The sequence below is a fragment of the Thermobia domestica genome, chromosome 1 (genome assembly GCF_964235325.1).
Source record: "Thermobia domestica chromosome 1, izTheDome1.hap1.1, whole genome shotgun sequence".
In the NCBI taxonomy this organism is placed as follows: Eukaryota; Metazoa; Arthropoda; class Insecta; order Zygentoma; family Lepismatidae; genus Thermobia; species Thermobia domestica.
The window spans coordinates 4,201,120-4,220,499 of record NC_137454.1 but is presented as its reverse complement, the minus strand read 5'-3'; the positions used below and the strand labels follow the sequence as shown (position 1 = coordinate 4,220,499).

The following is a 19,380-nucleotide window of genomic DNA, read 5'->3' as shown; positions in this document are numbered from 1 at the left end:
TAAACGCACTTCGTCTAACGTGGTATTCTGAATGAACACTTTATACAATGCAAGGTCAAACATTAAACATAGTTTTGGTTGATCACGATACTCAACCAAAAGATACTGAAAAGGAAAAAGTAATGTTAAAAAAAAAAAAAAAAAACGAAAAAGAAGACAGCTGACTGAAGCGATAGAAAACAGTAACAGAAAAAGCGCTAAAACGGAGGAAATAATTTGCTTATAAGTACTTATTCAATTTATTATAATTCAACAGGGCAGGATCAAGGGGGGGGGGTTAGGGGCTATAGCCCCGGTGGACAGGGGCCTCCACTCTGATCAAAACTTCAACTGGCTTTCTAAAAATTATGAAGATTCAATCATCATCAGAAAATAAAATATGACCAAAAATATGAAACATGTTCCCTTAATTTCCCTACTGTACTTTCATAGAAATGTATTAGGTGAAGTCAGTTGGGGCCACATATTTTTGTAGCCCCGGGGGGGCTTGAGATGTGTTAATCCAGCCCTATAAATCAACGACTTTACGAACAAAATGTACACTCATGTCCAAAATTATTGTCGCATGTCTATAAATATGTTGTTGTAGGAATATAATTTGATAACGAATTCGCCCTGTATTTCTTATAATGTTAGTATGTGTATAATCGGCAAAGACATGTATGTGACAAATTTTATGTCTGAAGAGCATTAAATAAGAACAATAAAACGAAAATAAAACTTCCTTGTCCATTTAGCAACATTTTATTTTACTTATTCTAATTTTTGTATTTATAATTCTTTTCCTATGAAATTTACCACAAATATACATTTCCCGATTATACACTTAGTATCAGTATTAAAAGTATCCTGCAAAATCATTATCAAATTATATTCTTACAAGAAGACAGTTATAGATATGCGACAATCATTTTGGACATGAGTGTACCTCAGTACCTATAAATAGCATTGTATCTATATTGAATGGAAGATTAACTTTTATTACTATTAACTGCAAACCTTCGGCCCGCTGTATACAATAGATTAAAATCGTCAGTACGTAACCACTTAACCACGTACATAGATTAGCTTCTATTGTTTTTAAAATACGTGACAGAACAATACAAACAATTACAGAAGCAAAATGATATTCTTCATACTTAAAAGGATGAGCGAATAATTAGAAAGATGATAGGTACTGCCATAATGGAAAATATACAGGGTGATCCAAAAGTATGTATACAGTACCGTAGTGATCAGCTCATTGCATTTTCTATCATTTCTTACTAGACTTAGTTTGTTTATTATTTGTTCTTAATGTGTTTTTACTTATATGTTAAGCTCGAAAGAGCCGAAGCAAATAAACAAATAAACTAAAATGTTATACTTGATTAATGCAGGGGTGTATAGCTACTTTTGGGCAACTCTGTAGATTTCTACGAAGAGACGGAGAGAATAAAAAGTAAAATGAAAATAACATGGAAAAAACATGAAATTGAGCATTATGCATCACTATACACACACACACACATACACACACACACACACACACACACACACATATATATATATATATATATATATATATATATATATATATATATATATATATATATATATATATATATATATATATATATATATATATAGAGAGAGAGAGAGAGAGAGAGAGAGAGAGACTGTTCATAATTGTTAATACATATTGACAAAGACAATTTGTTCGAGAGATGTTTAGTATTTACTATCAAGAAATAGCACTATTAACGTGTTATAACTAGGGTAGACAACGAAAAATTATCTCGTAATCTGGAGCCTCTTTAGCCAAAGTTCGATAAAATATAACAATCTAGGAGCTAGATGTAATGGTTTTGATTTGCACTCAGGTGATGCTTTGAATGTTCAAGACCAAAATAAGCAGTCAAGAGAGTGCTTTCACAGATAGAATGACGAATGAGTCATAGAACATGCCTCTATTGCGAGGGGTCCCTGGTTCGATCTGATGTTAAGTGGACAACTTCATACCCGTAGGCTTCTCGGAGTCCTCACGTTTTCCCATAGATGGATGATAAGTTTTAATACTTCCATTGGATTCAGCATACTCAAATTAATATTAAAAAAGTGCAATTAAAAACGATCCAATAATGAACACTTCTGTCGTTGGCCTAAGCAGTAGGTCAAATATCCCAAATTTGAAGACAATTTTCTCTTGAGCTCGGACACCTTTAAAAGTAGTTTAATTGGATCTAGCATCCTCAAACTACTATAAAAAAAAAACAAAATTAGAAAATCGTAGCCTGAATATAAAATCCGTACTAAGAGTCAAAATTGACAAAGTTCGGTTTAATGTCAAAATGTGGCCGATGGGCATAAGACTACTCAGTGAAAAATTGATCATCTAGTATTCACTGTGGAAGTAGTTCAAATAATCCTCAGAAGAACGCGCGTGCCTATATGTCCCATTAGTTCTGAAATAACACTGGGCTGTTTACTCAATATTTTCGTTTGGGCACTTAGCACGTGTTTTATATTCAGCCTGCAATTATCCAAGCGTGGGTACTTTTTACTAATAGCACACTGTAAAAACTGTATAGTTGGAATAACCCAGAATTCTGGGTTGAAAAAGTGACAACCACGCCGTATTGTCTTAGAAATCAGAAAATATGGTTATAATAACAATACGAGAAGTCAAAACTAGTAAAAAATAAAAACCTCTGGCATGACCTGGATTCGAACTCACACCGCGCGGCTGTTAAGCGCGTGCATTATCCACTAGTTTTATTATTACCTTCTTGAAAAATACAAAATGGACTCAACTAGCTGAGTCTAAACATGAAAAGTACTAGACATAAATATAAAAATCACCAATTCTGGGTCTACAACTATAAATGCAGAGAACTAGAAATAAAGAAATGCAAAAGTAAAAAATAATAATAATAATAATAATAATAATATGAACAATGATAATAATAATAATAATAATAATAATAATAATAATAACAAAAAAAAAACACGAGAGAGGAACTTTAGTTCATGACAAAAGCACTTCTAAAAACCTACTAAAAGAAATCCTTTCCTGCTGCGGAGAATAACATTTCCGGCGTGTACGTTGAAGAAAATCAAAATAAGTGCGTGCATCCAGTAACGTGATATGCCGCTGGAAATATAGTAAAGTGCTGGCTAGCAGGAAAAGCACTGTCCGATGCTTAGTGGGGGGAAAAAAATGAAAGTCCGGCAGGAGCAGATGATCAATGTGAAACTGTGCACTCGGACGACGAGTGATACGACCCACCATCACCTGCAAGGCGTTCCATATCACTGGCGCTCCCTTACATGTTGTAAACCGATGAGCCAAAGTGTCCTCAGAACGACATATAGTACACAAAGCATCAGGTGCTCGTTGTATAGCATAAAGCCGCGCACGTGTTGGGATAAGTTGATGGACTACTTGAAACCATAACACTTGCATATAGGGAGGTAAGATTGGGTTCCAAATGTTAGCCCAGACTTGCCGCCACTCTATATGTGGAAAGTGTTGTACTACTCGTAACTGAGTCGGCTGAGAGGACAATGTGAAGAGAACAGAATATAATGAGCGAGCATTGTGCTGCTGGGGGACCAAAGGCACCCCGGCATAAATCCAATATCGAATAAAGATCAACACATATTTCGGACACTGATCGGCAAATTGAATAAAAGGGGGATTGACAGGGTGAGCGTACTCCGGCCAAAAACAACTAAACCAATGGTTCGTAATAGAATCGACGGATGAAAGACCCACGTAGGAATCTGCCATGAAGAGAGTTTGACATTTGAGACGGATATGAACTAAACCGAGACCACCGCGGGAACGTGAGAGATAAATGGCAGTTCTGGGGATGCGAAAATAGTAACCCCGCCATATGTGCCAAAGGAACAGAGATTCAAATCTTTTGGCGTAAATCTCAGGGAGGGGAAAGACCCGAGCCCTATACCACAATTTAGATGCCACGTAGATATTGATAAACTGAATGCGATGCCATAAATGAAGTCGACGAAATCGGAGGGTGAAGAACAACCCTCGAATTTGCTGAAGGAGAGGTTGCCAAACTTCGTCATAATGGGGAGTGGGAAGGGACGTGATCCACCAGACCAACCGGAATCTTAGTTTAGGCTGTGTGATAACAAGAATTACAACATACTTTGGAAGCAATTTTTAGTCACTGAATTTAAAACAAGTCAATTAAAAAAACTAAACCAAACCAAACATCACCCGGAATATTGAATCAATGCCATTAAAAGCTAGTTTAGTACAGCAGCTATTTATCAATGTTAACGTATGTTTTGAGAGAAATTGTCTTCACTCTTGGCAAAGTGTACTGAGTGAACTGCAGTGCACTTCGCCAAGAGTGAAGAAAATTTCTCTCAAAACATACGTTAACATTGATAAATAGCTGCTGTACTAAACTAGCTTTTAATGGCATTGATTCAATATTCCGGGTGATGTTTGGTTTGGTTTAGTTTTTTTAATTGACTTGTTTTAAATTCAGTGACTAAAAATTGCTTCCAAAGTATGTTGTAATTCTTGTTATCACACAGCCTAAACTAAGATTCCGGTTGGTCTGGTGGATAATGCACGCGCTTAACAGCCGCGCGGTGTGAGTTCGAATCCAGGTCATGCCAGAGGTTTTTATTTTTTACTAGTTTTGACTTCTCGTATTGTTATTATAACCATATTTTCTGATTTCTAAGACAATACGGCGTGGTTGTCACTTTTTCAACCCAGAATTCTGGGTTATTCCAACTATACAGTTTTTACAGTGCAAGATCAGATTTCTTTATAAGGGTCCTCAGGAGAGCCAAAATTAATAGGTCAGGAACTGAAAACTGCCACATATTCCATATCCACTGGTACTTACATACACATATTTTCTATTGAAAAACAGATATAACGATTTTGTTCATATTTCCCTGTACAATTTTATCATACACGTTTATTATTCATGTTAATAGAATAAGATTATTTGGGTGATGACAGACATATTTTATAAAATGAAATTTTTCAGTTTAAGGTCCAAGGTTAACGCCCTTTTAGGATAAGGGAGACAATGATTAAAACAACTGAATGATAATGGAAGAATTGGTGGAATGCAATTGTAGGAGGAAAGGGGAGTACTCCGAGAAAACACACACACACGATGCCCAGCACAAACGTACTTGAGCAGGGATTGAACCAGGGACCTCACGCACACCAAGCCTGTACCACTGAACCATTGTGTCCCCACACACGTGTTTTATGTTTAAAAGATAATTGCATAATTTAATTCTCTTTAAAAACAGCTGAGTAAATTTCTCAGTTTTGACGCTTTCAAAAAATTGTTATTATTAAAATCAAAATGAAGTATGTAAACTCCGATAAACAACAGTACAGTCTAATCACTTCTTATCTATTATAATATCTGGGGTCAAATAAGATTACCATTATTCTTATCATTTTGATACAAATAAAATATTATAAAGAATTTCTAAAATGCTGTTCAAACTGTTGTATGATTGCTGTTAATCTTTTCTGATGAGTTATCGGTCATTACGTACATAGAACGAATTTATTTTATCTAAATACTAGCGTCAATTACCTGAAGTTATCACTCATTACATTCAACCAATTCATTATATCTAAATAGTAGTGTCAATTACGCGCTTCGCTGGGTTAAAGTAACAAAAATTACAAATATGTTCCCTTAGTTAGTAACTGTTAGGCTTATTCTAGATACTCAATGTGCTTAGATATTGCCACAACTTCAAATTACTAAGTTCCTTAAAAAACCTATTTACTTCTTTACGCTCCAAATTTTATTTGGACTTTACATCTACTACAAATTAAACATATGCCAATATATTAACAAATACTAACAGGAACCTTCCTGTATTTAAATCACTATTTTTATAATGTCAGCCACTTTTGGCATTGCTATATCATCAACTCTTTTTCATACATATCAATCACAACTTAGTAACGTTACTCATTTGTTTATATAATTGCTCCACTAACTTTTAACACCTTGTCCGATTATTTCACTCTTAACATTTTCCTGTGTATCACCTAAAATTGAACTGTACCTAATGACTCCTAACATCCTCCCGGGTACACCTAAAAATGAACTGTACTCTCAGTATCCTCTCGGGTACACCTGCAAGTAACTGTAAAATAAACAACATCTCATAATTATTATGCGAATAACTTAAAAAGCCTTCCTTTCTTCACTTTTACAGATCTCTGTTCTTTTTCAACCTTTTCTTTAACTCCAAATTTTCTAACTTTCGTTCTACTTCCTTCATTTTATCCCATAATTCCTGGATTTTTTGCTCCCAGCACATGAATTCTTTAAACATAAACTGCAGCAATTCCTGCTTTAAGTTTAGCAGTTCATTTTTTTCCTCTTTAGTATCACAACTAATAGATGTTCGGACTTTTCTTCGAATCTTCTTGCATTTGCCATCACTTCTGTCCTTGCCCTCTGTGCTGTCGTACATCATTTCTTCCTCTGCAGATTCAGTAAGTGAAGTGGAGTTACTAGTACTCTCCTGTGTCTCTTGATACACCTTATCATGCTTGTTTTTACTTTTTGCCCAACTTTTTGGTAATTTCGTTCTCTTCTTTAATACTTCTCGAGCCTCTTCTACTTGCAATTGTCTGAGAGCATTTTGTTCACTTCCTGAGCTATCAGGTAATTCCCTCTCTGTTTCAGTGGATTCTTGACAATAGATGGTATCCATTGTCAAAACCTTATACAAATCCTTTACTTGTTCGGGTTCCAATACTGAAGATATTGACTCTACGTTCTGAGAATTTTGTTTCATTTCCTTCTCACTATGTTCTAAAGATTCTTCTAGTCGTAGCTCATTCATATCGGCATCTATCGTTTGTAGTACACACCCAGGAGCAAAATGGTGTAATCCTGTACACTTAAAACATCTTTTGCCATATGCAGGGCATTCTCCTTTTTTATGGGCACGTTGACATTTGCCACATTTGATAACTTTTCCTTCATTTTGGCTAGAAGAATCTGGTGATGACGAATAACACGATTTTTGTCCTTTATCCATCAGCGACTTTTGAACCCTTAGTGAATAATCCGGCTTCTTATTATATTTTCTGCTATTATGTGCCCTGTGATTCTGTATAACATTAATTTGTTCCTGTCTTGGACTTGCTAAACTACTAAATAATCTCATCTGCTCTTCTGTATTCTCAACGGCCGTTGCCATGTCCACTGCTTGCTGGAAGGTTAGGCTCGTCGCTGTCAACATTTGTCTCCTAGCTACATTGTCCTTGATGCCAAAAACAAACTGATCTCTTAATGAGTGCTCCAAGCACGATCCAAAATTACAGAATGCTGCCTGGTGTTTCAAGGTCATCACAAACTGAGCAACACTTTGGTATTCCAATTGCTTGAGGTTGTGAAACTTAAACCGCTCCGCTATCTCGTGTGTCTTTACTCCATAATGTGCTAGCATGAGATTCTTTAATTCTTCAAAAGTTTTCTGGGCGGGCATTTTAGGCGCACACAAATTCCTCAGTTCCTCATATGCAGTTAATCCCATGACAGCTAAAAATGTTGATGTTTTTCGGTCATCTGGTAATGCTGCCGATAGAGCTACCTGTTCAAATCGCTCTACATATACCTGAATTCTACCAGTTTCAATATCGAAAGGCTCAAAGTTACTAAACGAGGCCATTATCTTATTCAGAAGCGTAAATTCCTTTTTGTAGACTGCGCCAAATCTGTTAGGCTTATTCTAGATACTCAATGTGCTTAGATATTGCCACAACTTCAAATTACTAAGTTCCTTAAAAAACCTATTTACTTCTTTACGCTCCAAATTTTATTTGGACTTTACATCTACTACAAATTAAACATATGCCAATATATTAACAAATACTAACAGGAACCTTCCTGTATTTAAATCACTATTTTTATAATGTCAGCCACTTTTGGCATTGCTATATCATCAACTCTTTTTCATACATATCAATCACAACTTAGTAACGTTACTCATTTGTTTATATAATTGCTCCACTAACTTTTAACACCTTGTCCGATTATTTCACTCTTAACATTTTCCTGTGTATCACCTAAAATTGAACTGTACCTAATGACTCCTAACAGTAACTTTTTTATTATTACTAAAGCGCTCTCTGATATAGATCATTTTTATATATTTTCACCCTCCCTCAAGTTCCAGAGTGGAATTTGGACTTAAACGGCATCGGAAATGTTACTGTTCCTTTCAGCGACACCGAAAACCGCTGGATTCGGCATTAATATCGGTCATTTTCGATAATTTTTAAATATTTACCCCTTCCCCCGTAAATAGGAAGCAAAAATCGCATTCAGTTTCGACCTGAACTTCTGGTCACTTTTGACCTCTATTTGTCTGACATTGCACCGTCAAACTGAAAAGATAAAAAAAAAAATCCCCGGCTCGAACTCCATCTATGTTGAAAATTTGATCGAGATCAGTCGGGTGGTTCAAGAGTTATAGTTTTATTTATCTTCTCTTCCCCTCCCCAAAGTTGTATCGTCAAAATGAAATTATAAAAAAAAAAAAAAAAAAAAAACTTTCCATGCCCGAACCTCATTATCTTGAAAATTTAATCGTAATTTGTGATTCAAGAGTTGTCAAATCACAAACATAGTCACTTTGAATTTTATATATTAGACATGGATAAATTGATTGATATTATAACTAAAACAAAGTCGTGGTCACCTTAACAAATGTTATATTAGTTACCAGATACAGCTTTCCACGCAAAATATTACGTTAATTCCCTCTCATTGGTATCCTTTCCAAATCTTTCATTTGCACAATTGATTGTAGTTTTTGATGGATTTTTTCACTCCGAAGCTGTAGTATACCTATGCTTAAACAGGAATCCGAGTTAGGTTCTATCCGAAAAAAGAAAAATACCCAGCAAGATTGAACCTGGGACCATGCATAGAAGAAAGCACAGTTTTTAGTCAGTTTTTTTTTCTTTCTTTAAAACCTGAACAACTGAATATACTTCAATTTCTTATTTTATACTTATTCACTCTTTTTGTATATACTTTAATAACTACCAGACTCAGTAAACACAGAAACATGAAGCACAGTTAAGAATGCAGAGAGATTCAAACCCAGGACCTCACGACCCTCAGCCTAACGCCTCATAGCGCTCGGCTACACCACACTAGCACCTTTTACTTTCTATTTGAACAAATTTCTATCACAATTAGAGTATTTTAGGAGTATGAATGGCACAGAAAGAAATGCAACATGGCTTATATAAACCGTGCCATTTTATTAATTTATAACTTTTACACAAATTACAATAAATGTGTTCAATCAGATCTCATTTATATAGTACTAGCAGAATACCTGTTCTTCGCATAGAGAGATTACGTTTCATTTTGGATATAAAGGGCTGGATTTGGATTTACAGTGGAAGTGGATTGAAAGTGTCACTGTTTGTTTCAGCAAACCCGAAAAATATGGATTCGACACTAATATAGGTTATTTTCGATCATTTTTAAATATGTCCTTCCTTTCCCACCTCTAAGTTGCAGTGTCAAAATGAAATGATAAAAAAAAACATTCCAGGCTCAAACCTCATTTATGTTGAAAATTTGATCGAGATCGCACAAATGTATACGTCTAGTCACTTATATTTTTATGTACTGTATATAGATTTAGATGTATGATAGAATCATTACATCGCACTAAATGTTGGATACTTTTTCCATCTTTTCATAAACACAAACCGAATTGTCGCTCCAGATTCTGCGATTTTTGTTGAAGCATGTAAACATTACTATTCCTAACTTCTTTTTGAAAGTTTTGGACGTTGGTGATCCAGTGTTCTTTGACGGTTTATATATATATATATATATATATATACTCTGTTTTGCAGGTACCACTATACGAAAAAAGTGAGGATTAGTTAGGTCAGGCGATCTGGGAAGCCATACGTTCTTTGAAATGATGTGCTCATTAAAGAAAGTGTATATGAGTTGTATAGAGTCGTTGGATAGGTAATATATAGCACTATCTTGTCGAAGTTGTGCTCTGTCCGCACGATGTTGACAGGTTGTTCTTCAATGTTTATGGTTTCGTAGACAAAACTGGAATGGCAATTCTCTCATACAAAACACTCCCATCAAGATACCGACCTTTCCATATTGCAATTGTGTTTTTACTAAAATACCTGGAGTTTCAGGCAGCCTGACCTTCAGTTTTGACGTAACGTGTTAGACGAAAACTATGTAGGTTTATGTTTTGTCCTCAAGAGGAGAGAATATCTGGTGATATGAGTAACAAATTTTGATAATTATGCACTCGGTTTTGTTTGTCGGGCTCCTTCACGTTTTCAATATTACGATATTATTAAAATTAACGCAAAAAGTCCAAGGATGACGCAAATATGAATCGATATAACTAGTTGAGCTGAACAAAATTGGATGTGTGACTGCATTAAACTTCATGCGTAGTTTTGAAAAAGCTGAGAAAAGTAAAATTTTTGTAAACCTTAAAATTGACGCTGTTCGAGAATGCCACCTACTGAGGTGAACCCTTATTAATCTTTTCATTATGAAACTAGGCCGAGATAATAATTGTACGGTTAGCCTCATCTCTTACGATTTAACTTTTGTTTTACTAAAATATTATCCAAAGATAAGCAAGTAGCAATGTCACGTGTACACCACGTGAAGGAGTTTGGTTTATATGGTGTATTTTTTCAATTATTATTGAAATCAAAAGTGATTACATTTATGCCACTTCCGGTCTTAGTAGAGAATATTAACATTATTACTATATGCGTAAGTAGGTACTTATTACAAAGATAATAGTCAGAGGTTAGGATTAAGTCACTCAGCGTGTTTCACATTTTGTATATTGATTCTCAAAAATAGTAGAGACTTTTTTCTAAGTATTGGATCTGAATTCAATGCGAATAGAGATAAGGCGAACATCAGTTGTTGGTGTGGATATCTCCAACATACTACCTGGTTGTGGCAGTTCAGTTATACCGTGAACTTGCGTAAGGACGGAGTGAACATTAGACCTACACAGAGTGTCATAAGGGCGTGTATGCTGTACGAGTTAAAACTGGGGTCAAACGCCGCTGCAGCGAGGCGGAAGATATGCCAGGTCTTTGGTGAGAGTATCGTGACTACGAGGTGGTTTAGCAAGTTTAAGGACTGTGACGAAGCACTCGAAGACACATCACGTGCCGGAAGACCCAAACATGTACAAAATGAAGATCTTCAGGCAACATTTGAATCGAACAGTGGCCAGACATGTGAGGAGCTGGGACTACAAATCAATGTGAATGGATAAACCATTCGGGAGCATCTCCAACTTCGGAAGCACTTCAAGTTGGGCCCACGGGTCCCACATGATTTTCCTTCGGGCCAGAAGGCAACGCGAGCAGACACCTGCTTTCTGTCGGCTCGTCTGAGGAAGAAGCCTTTCTGGACAGGGTGTTGACATGTGATGAAAAGTGGGCCCTGTACGAAGCTCGACGGCGCCGTCATCATTGGTTAGCATCCCATGAATCGGTTTCGAAACAGCCGAAACCATCACTGCACTAGAAGAAGGTCCTCCTGTGTTGGTGGACTGTTCGCGGCATTGTGCATCGGGAACTGAGGATGCGCACGAGACGAGTCGAGACAGGATTTTTCTGACAAAATTCGAGTCGAGACACGGCTCTTCCAATAGAAAAATATACATTTTTCGAGTCGAGACATCACTTTTACGGCATATTTTCGAGTCGAGACAGCCACAAATCGTGTCTCATGCGCATCCCTATCGGGAACTGCTACCAACTGATCAGAGCATCAATGTAACTGTGTACTGTCAGCAGTTGAGCCGTATTCAAGAAAAACTGAAAAGTCTGGAGCCAGCACTTCTGAATCACAAAGGGGTTCTCCTGTTACAGGACAACGCTAAGCCTCATGTAGAAAGGGTGACCTGGAATACCATTCTACGTCTTGGATGGGAAACACCATTGCATCCGCCATACTCCCCGGACATCGCACTGTCCGATTATCACCTGTTCTATTCCTTGGACAATCACCTTAGAGGACACCAGTTCAATCTAGTAGAGGTGCAAAACGCACTTCGCACCTTTTTCGCTTCGCGGCCCACCAAGTTCTACCGCGATGGAATCGAAGAGCGTTGGCAGAAAGTCGTCGATGCTGATTGGGATTATTTTTGATCTTCCACGTACGTCTTAGGAGACATATCTATTTTCGAAGGTAGTGGGTGAAAAAGCGACAGAACTTTCTTGGTTACCTTTATATAAATTATAATATTTGAAACAGGATGCAAATTTTAATGACATAATATTAACGTTGTGTATAACCCATTGAGCAATTTTGTGTTAATTTCCGAAACGCAACATTTTTTAAAAAATTTATTTATATTATGTGAATATTATATTAATTTTCTTCGTTGCAGATATGTATGTGAAAGATGTGAAGAGTGGAATATGTGATGCAGCCGCTTCTCCCGTTATTTTAAAAGAGAACTCCGCCACTGCTCACGTAGATGGGCGAAATGGTCTGGGACCAGTGGTAGGAAATTTCTGCATGGAGCTAGCAATCAAAAAAGCCAAAGAAGCCGGCGTGGGATGGGTTGTCGCAAAAGGTGAGAGAACGTTTCTTTGTACTGCTAGGAATTCACATTTGAAATTTCTGTCTAATGTAGTATTATTAGGAAAGATTGTTTGCATTGAAAACCCGGAATGATCTAGCATATTTTTTTTTCCTATCATCTTATAGTTAACACTGGAGGAAGTACAATTACGAGTGTAATCCACATTAGTAACGTTTTGTTAAATTAATACACCAATAAATGAATATTTATGTTGTTGGAAATTAACATGCGAATATGAAGAATCTAACACCAGTGTTTTTTTTTGTTTGTTTGTTTTTAATCGATCAAAAAAAAAAAAGAGATTCGGGATGGCTGCTAAGTTCGCAGGTAAAGATACTTACGAATGATTCTTGTACTCATTAATGGTAGCGCCTATTGCGGCACTCTTTGGTAGTATAAATATAACCTGATTTCAATAATAATCCCTTATACTATTGTCTGTGAAAGGAGGACCAAGGACAACCATGTCAGCCGAATCCGGAAATTCTTGCAATCAGAAAATCTGAAAAAGATCAGAGGAGTCCGATTTCATGTTCAGCTGAAGTCAGGGCAAATCCTGCCAATCTAGGTTCAGCCATTTGTAGGGCATTCCGTTCTAACAAGGTTTTTAGATTTGAAAAACTACGCTTCCCGCTCGCACACTGTATAAAATGGAACACCTTTTAAACACTTTTAGTTCAAATGTTGAGGGAAAAATTGATGAAATGGTGTTTATAAAGTGTGCTTCGCGTATCCAACACTTCTCGAAAAACAGCTCGAAAACAAAGGGATGATACATTTTGCAAATACGTCTGGGACATAACTTGGAAAACAGTATTTAAAAGGGTTGATTATGTGTAATCTGGAGATGTTCAAAGTGTGTCGGTAATGTGTAAAGTGCCTTACTGTGTGTAAAAGGCACTGACAGTAATTATGTAATAGAATGTAATACTCAAATATATGTTTCAGATTAATAAAGGTACGCCTAAGTAATAGCATCATGAAGTCAGGACCAGCAAGAATTATCCATTTTAAATAGTTTAATTTTCATATATATATATATATATATATATATATATATATATATATATATATCAATTTTATGTACTTTATGCCAGTTTTTGGCTCCCCGTTCAAATGACTGTTTTGCACATAGAGTTGATCTGACCCCGTCTGCCACCAATTAAAACAGAAGTGCTCATATTATCTCTATTATATAAAAGTATTTGTTATAATTTATCTAAGTGATTACTTGTTGAAAAGCAGTTGAGTGCGATTTTAATATATATAGTTTTTAAGTGCAGTACAACTTTACTCTGACAATACTATAAAGTACTCAAGGAGATTTGCGCACGTAATACAAAGCGTAGAGTTGTTTCCCCTAACACACTTATCTAGATAAAAAAGACATGAAATCTATTCTAGTTTGTGTACTTGAAACTAGTGATGAAAATTTTCCGATTCATAAAAACGTGCTCCACTTATTCCTACAATGTTGTTTAGCCGTAAAATTTATTCGTAATAAATATTGTCTGAAAAATGTTTCATGAAGTGAAAATCTAACGATTCTTCATTTCTCCAAAAATGATTCAAAAACTTCAATGTATTCTTTCCTTAAAATTCACCTTTGCTCTCACAAAATCATATTTCGTCTGTTTAATACGCGTAAGACTAAGTTTTCTCATAGCTTTAAACACAATAAAATCAAAGCATTTCTTCTTATTTTCCGTTACAAAAATAATCTTCATAAGGAACTGGAACTATGTAGTTATTTCATTAGATAGGCAGGTTTATATATGAAGAAATAGTTGAATTTTCTGTTTTTGAAGTAATTGATAAATTCACAAAGATTTCTGTTCGCTTTCTTGTTACATTTTAAATAACGGGATGGGATGTTTGTACTCTACGAACTCGATTTATGTTCCCTGCTTTTTTACTTACATACATACACACACACACAAACATACAAACACACACACACAGAGAGAGACAGACACTATGTGTAAATTTTTACTTGCCAACTCGAAATATTAGAAAATTTGCAGGTTCTCGAATAATAATTGGAAAATTATAATTTGTTGCTGTCTAACTTTCGTCTACAGAAATTCAATTTTATAACTCAATGTGCAATTAAACACAGTGGAAAATTTTCCATCTGACATCGCTATACAGAATATTCAAAATTGTCCTTATGAAAAGTTTTTCCATTTGTTTCTACATCGTAATGAAAATTTTAAGATTCATTAATTTTCACTTGTTTCTACAGAGCAATAAAACTTTCCGATTCATAAAAAATTGTTTTACATTTTGGTTCAAAATGATGAAAATTTTACGACTCATAAAAAGTTTTTCAAGTTTTCCACACGACAGAAAAATTTCGACTGATGAAAATTGTGTCACTTGTTCCTACATAGTACTGAAAATTGTCTGAGCCATGAAAATTTTCAGATTCTTTAAACGATCTTTCACTTTTTAGCATTTCTATATATGAAGTCGATCAATTTTATGGTTAATGAGGAATTGTTACTTGATCACTGATATTTGTTTAGAACGGAAAAATTTCCGAAAAATCATAGCGGAAAATTTTCCACCTCACATCACTACTTGAAACACAAAATCGTAATTAGAAACGTTTCTGGTACTCTATTTGTCAGTCCATGTGTTCATACTGGTCATACCAGTTTAGAATTATTCATTTAAACTTCCATAGTAGAAGAGCTAAATACGAGCGCATCCCGTGAGTTGTAGTTTATTGATTTCCATGGTAAAGTCTTAGTTTTTTGTTCTGTGAAATGAACAGATTTTTAGTTGTTTTTAGAAATTTTAGTTTCTTCAAATACACAGGGTTATTACAGATGATTGATCCAATTTCATAAATTCAATGTAGCTTTATTATTAGACAAAACTTTGCCCCCATGACAATACCACGTGACATCATTGAAAAACTAAATTTTGTGTGTGTGTGTTTGTTTGTTTGTTTGTTTGTTGTAGGTTCGTTTCTAATTTCTGCCACGGAAGTACTGCAACGAGCACTTATTCAAGATGGCGACAGGCGCAGAAAAATCTTATGCTGTGCGCATATATTTTAATCGCGCTCGACTCTAGCCATACGAGCTAAATACATGGTTCTGATTGGTTGGAGTTATCCGTTTCGCGACACGTAGCATACATATAGCAGAAATCAAACGGTAGTTGCTGTCGGCCCTCGGAGCCGAGTATGCTAGCAAGCGGGCCACAAATAAAAATGATTTTTTGCAATGGGTTCAAACCCGGTCAAAGGAAACTTTTTTTAAAATTTTCCTAACACTTTTATTATTAAAATAAGATGAAAATAATACTTATTTGACCTTGTACGTAATACATAATGCATAAACTGTGCTTTTTCCACCATTTACCTAGAGATTTCTGATAGCCCTTAGAAACAATGACGTGATAAACCAACAGAAGAGTAAGAAGTGGGGCCCTCGCGAAGGGAGGGGTTGTAGAGGTAGTGGAGAGATAGAGAGGGGGAAGTGCCTGAGGTACCAGGAGGGGGAAAGACTTTGCACACACAACTTTATTTATAAAAAAGAAAGTTTAGAAGCCCCGCAGTGCTAGTTTTATTCCACCTTTGCCCCCATGACAATACCACGTGACATTACGTCACACTCGGGTGGTGCAACTTTGACGACCCGCTCAGGAGAGTAATACTCCCGGAAGTATGTTTTTCCGCGCGCTACTCTACCCAGCTGTTTTACGGCTATCCTAGCCAGTTGTTTTAAGTTGGTCACAAAATTTATCAAGAAGTACAAGGGGAACAAAACGAGCCCTATATCATGGAGTACAAGGGCATAAGTACTACAACTACTTATCTGCACAAAAGTAAATAAATCACCTTTTTAAGTATTATTTTCATATTATTCTAATTTAATAAGTGTTATAAAAACGTAAAAAAAATGTAAAAAAAAACTTTCCTCGGGCCGGGTTTGAACTCACGCCAAAACAGAATTTTATTACTAGCATATAGCACTAGCCTACTCGCCCACGAAGGCCGACAGCCGGAAGCGTTTGATTTCTGCTATTTTAAAGAAACGTGGCAAGAAGTGGATAACGCCAACCAATTAGAACTATGTTTCTCGTTTCTACTTACGGGAGCATTACTCTCCCGAGCTAGTCCTCAACTTTGATGTAGATCTAACCTCATCCGCTTCCTTGTGACCAACTTAAAAACAGTCGGCTAGGGTAGAACGTGAAAAAAAATATATGCATGTTGTGCTAGAGTTTGTATCCGAGGCCAGTGATTCCCAGAAATCAAACCGAGGACTAGCACACACGAAGGACACATGCTAGCCAGTCAGCTACGGAAAGGGTACCTTGAAGAAGTGTTTCCTTTCCGTCTAAAATTTCCCATGTATAGTTTTAATTAGAGAGATAACACGTGTAAAGAGACATTATTTCAACGAGAGTGTAATATTGTGTGTCTTATTGAAGCGAAGCGGTAACAAAGAAACAAAAACAAAAAAAAAAAAAAAAATGGTAAAGAAACCGTACCATCTGTTGACTGAAGCACACTATCTCGAGCATATGTAATTAACTTGATACAAAGGTCGGCTAATAGAATTCTTTGAAGGTAATTGTGATGTTGAAAAACATTTGCCCACTCGAATACACTCGCTATGTTGTTTAAATATTAACTCTAGTTCTTGTAAGAGTGTTTCCATATCCTTTTGTGTTTTTATATATTTTTTTTTTATCCTCTATGCTTATGATTGGTGTTAGAACAGCTTAAGCATGTAAAATTTCACATATTACCTTGTTTCATCCTCATAAGATAGTCTCTAATAAACAGCTAGCTACGGGTCAAAATTTCCTTTGGGGGGGGGGCGCGGTGGCTCAGTGGTAGAGCGTTCACCTCCGGTGCTTGGGATCCCTGGTTTGATCCCTGGTTTGATCCGAGCACGGTGTTTGTCCACCACAAAGTCCACACGGCGCGAGCTGGGATCGAACCAGGGACCCCAATCACCGGAGGTGAACGCTCTTTACCACTGAGCCACTGCGCTCCCGTTATTATTTTATGTCGTAAAGGTTGGATCCACCGGCATTGTAACAGAATGGTGTTTGAGCGATTGACGGTAGAAGTTCAAACTCCGATTAGTGATTATTTCACAGCCTTGTTTTATTACAAGCGTAAACTCTTTAGTCAGTGGAAAGGAAGGCATGGATCATGGGTCAAAGTTGATGACGATGGGATTTGGTGGGTCAGTGTGAGTCACGATGGGTGCTATGTCATGGTGTGTCGAGGGGTTAGAGTGGGTCATGGTGTATCCTGGGTTCAGTGGTTCGTGTTACGATGGGTGGTGGGTCAGTGGGTCATAAGTCAAGTTTTCGTTGATCCACGCCATCTCTGCTGCAAAAGAATGACTTTCTTCCCCGAAAACTAAACAAAATGAGGGCTTGTCTAAATTATTCTACACAGTAGCCCACACACGCACACAACAGGTCAGGATTCCTCTTAATCTTAGCAAACACTATGCATCTTTGCAGATTGTTATTTTTAACTAACATTGCAATAGGGATGAATTTGAGAATCCTCAAGGTTCTGCATTTACGACGTCTCTCTTATACATATTCAAACTATATATATATATATATATATATATATATATAAACTAACTAACTAACTCAAAAGCTCTCCACTGACTTCTATCCTTAGCTAATTGCATCCAGTTTCTACTTTGTATTCCTATCTCTGCGAGATCCATCTTAATATTGTCCTCCCATCTGCGCCTAGGTCTTCCTAATGGTCGTTTTCCGATTGGTCTTCCAGTCAAGACTTTGAAAGCGTTTCTACTTTCTTCCATTCTAGCTACATGACCCGCCCACCTAAGCCTCCTAGACTTGACGACCCTAACAATGTTGGGTAAACCGTATAAACTATGTAGTTCCTCGTTATGAAGCTTCCGCCATTCCCCATTCTCGTTCCTCTTGGGTCCGAATATTCTTCTCAGGATCCTGTTCTCAAATACTTTCAGTCTATGTTCTTCCCTCAGAGTAAGCGACCATGTTTCACAACCATACAGAACAACAGGCATGATTATCGTTTTATATATTTTAAGCTTCAAATTCCTCGACAGAATTCGCGACGACAAGAGATTTTGAACCGAATAGTAACACGAATTCCCTGCTTTTAGTCGACATTTAATTTCTTCGTGAATATGATTTTCGTCTGTTAAAATTGATCCTAAATATTTGAAAGTATCCACTTTATCAAAAGCATTATTTAATATTTTAACGCCTCCACAATTTGCCGTATTACGGTCCCGACGCACTTCCATGTATTTAGTTTTCTCTGCATTTACTTCTAAACCCATGTCCCTGCAAGCGTTTAATAATATCTCTGCATTTATTTCTACTGTTCTCCTATCATCCCCTATTAAATTTACATCATCAGCATATGCCATAACCTGGTGAATGCCGTTCAACTCTAGGCCCTGGTTGCTATCTTTGATTTTCCTTATGGCGTATTCCAGCACAAAGTTAAATAATAATGGCGACAACGCATCTCCTTGTTTCAGGCCATTTTCGACGTGGAAGCTCGTGGACAAAAATTTTCCTACCCGGACTTTACTTTGGGATTCACTTAAACATATCTTAATTAATCTAATTAGCTTTCTCGGTATTCCAAGTTCTCTAAGAACGTTGTATAATGTTTCTCTCCTAACCGAGTCGTAAGCCTTTCTAAAATCAATAAATAGTTGATGTACCGGG

At 36.5% G+C, this 19,380-nt stretch overlaps 1 protein-coding gene across 1 annotated transcript in view; it reads left to right on the top strand.

Annotated features, from left to right (window-relative positions):
• Positions 1–19,380, top strand: part of LOC145683160 (putative oxidoreductase YjmC) — a 73,840-nt gene that overhangs the window by 4,546 nt on the left and 49,914 nt on the right. Inside the window, exon 2 of the mRNA XM_081754526.1 lies at positions 12,457–12,645. Coding sequence (XP_081610652.1) covers positions 12,457–12,645 — 189 coding nt within the window. The remainder of the gene's footprint in view (positions 1–12,456; positions 12,646–19,380) is intronic.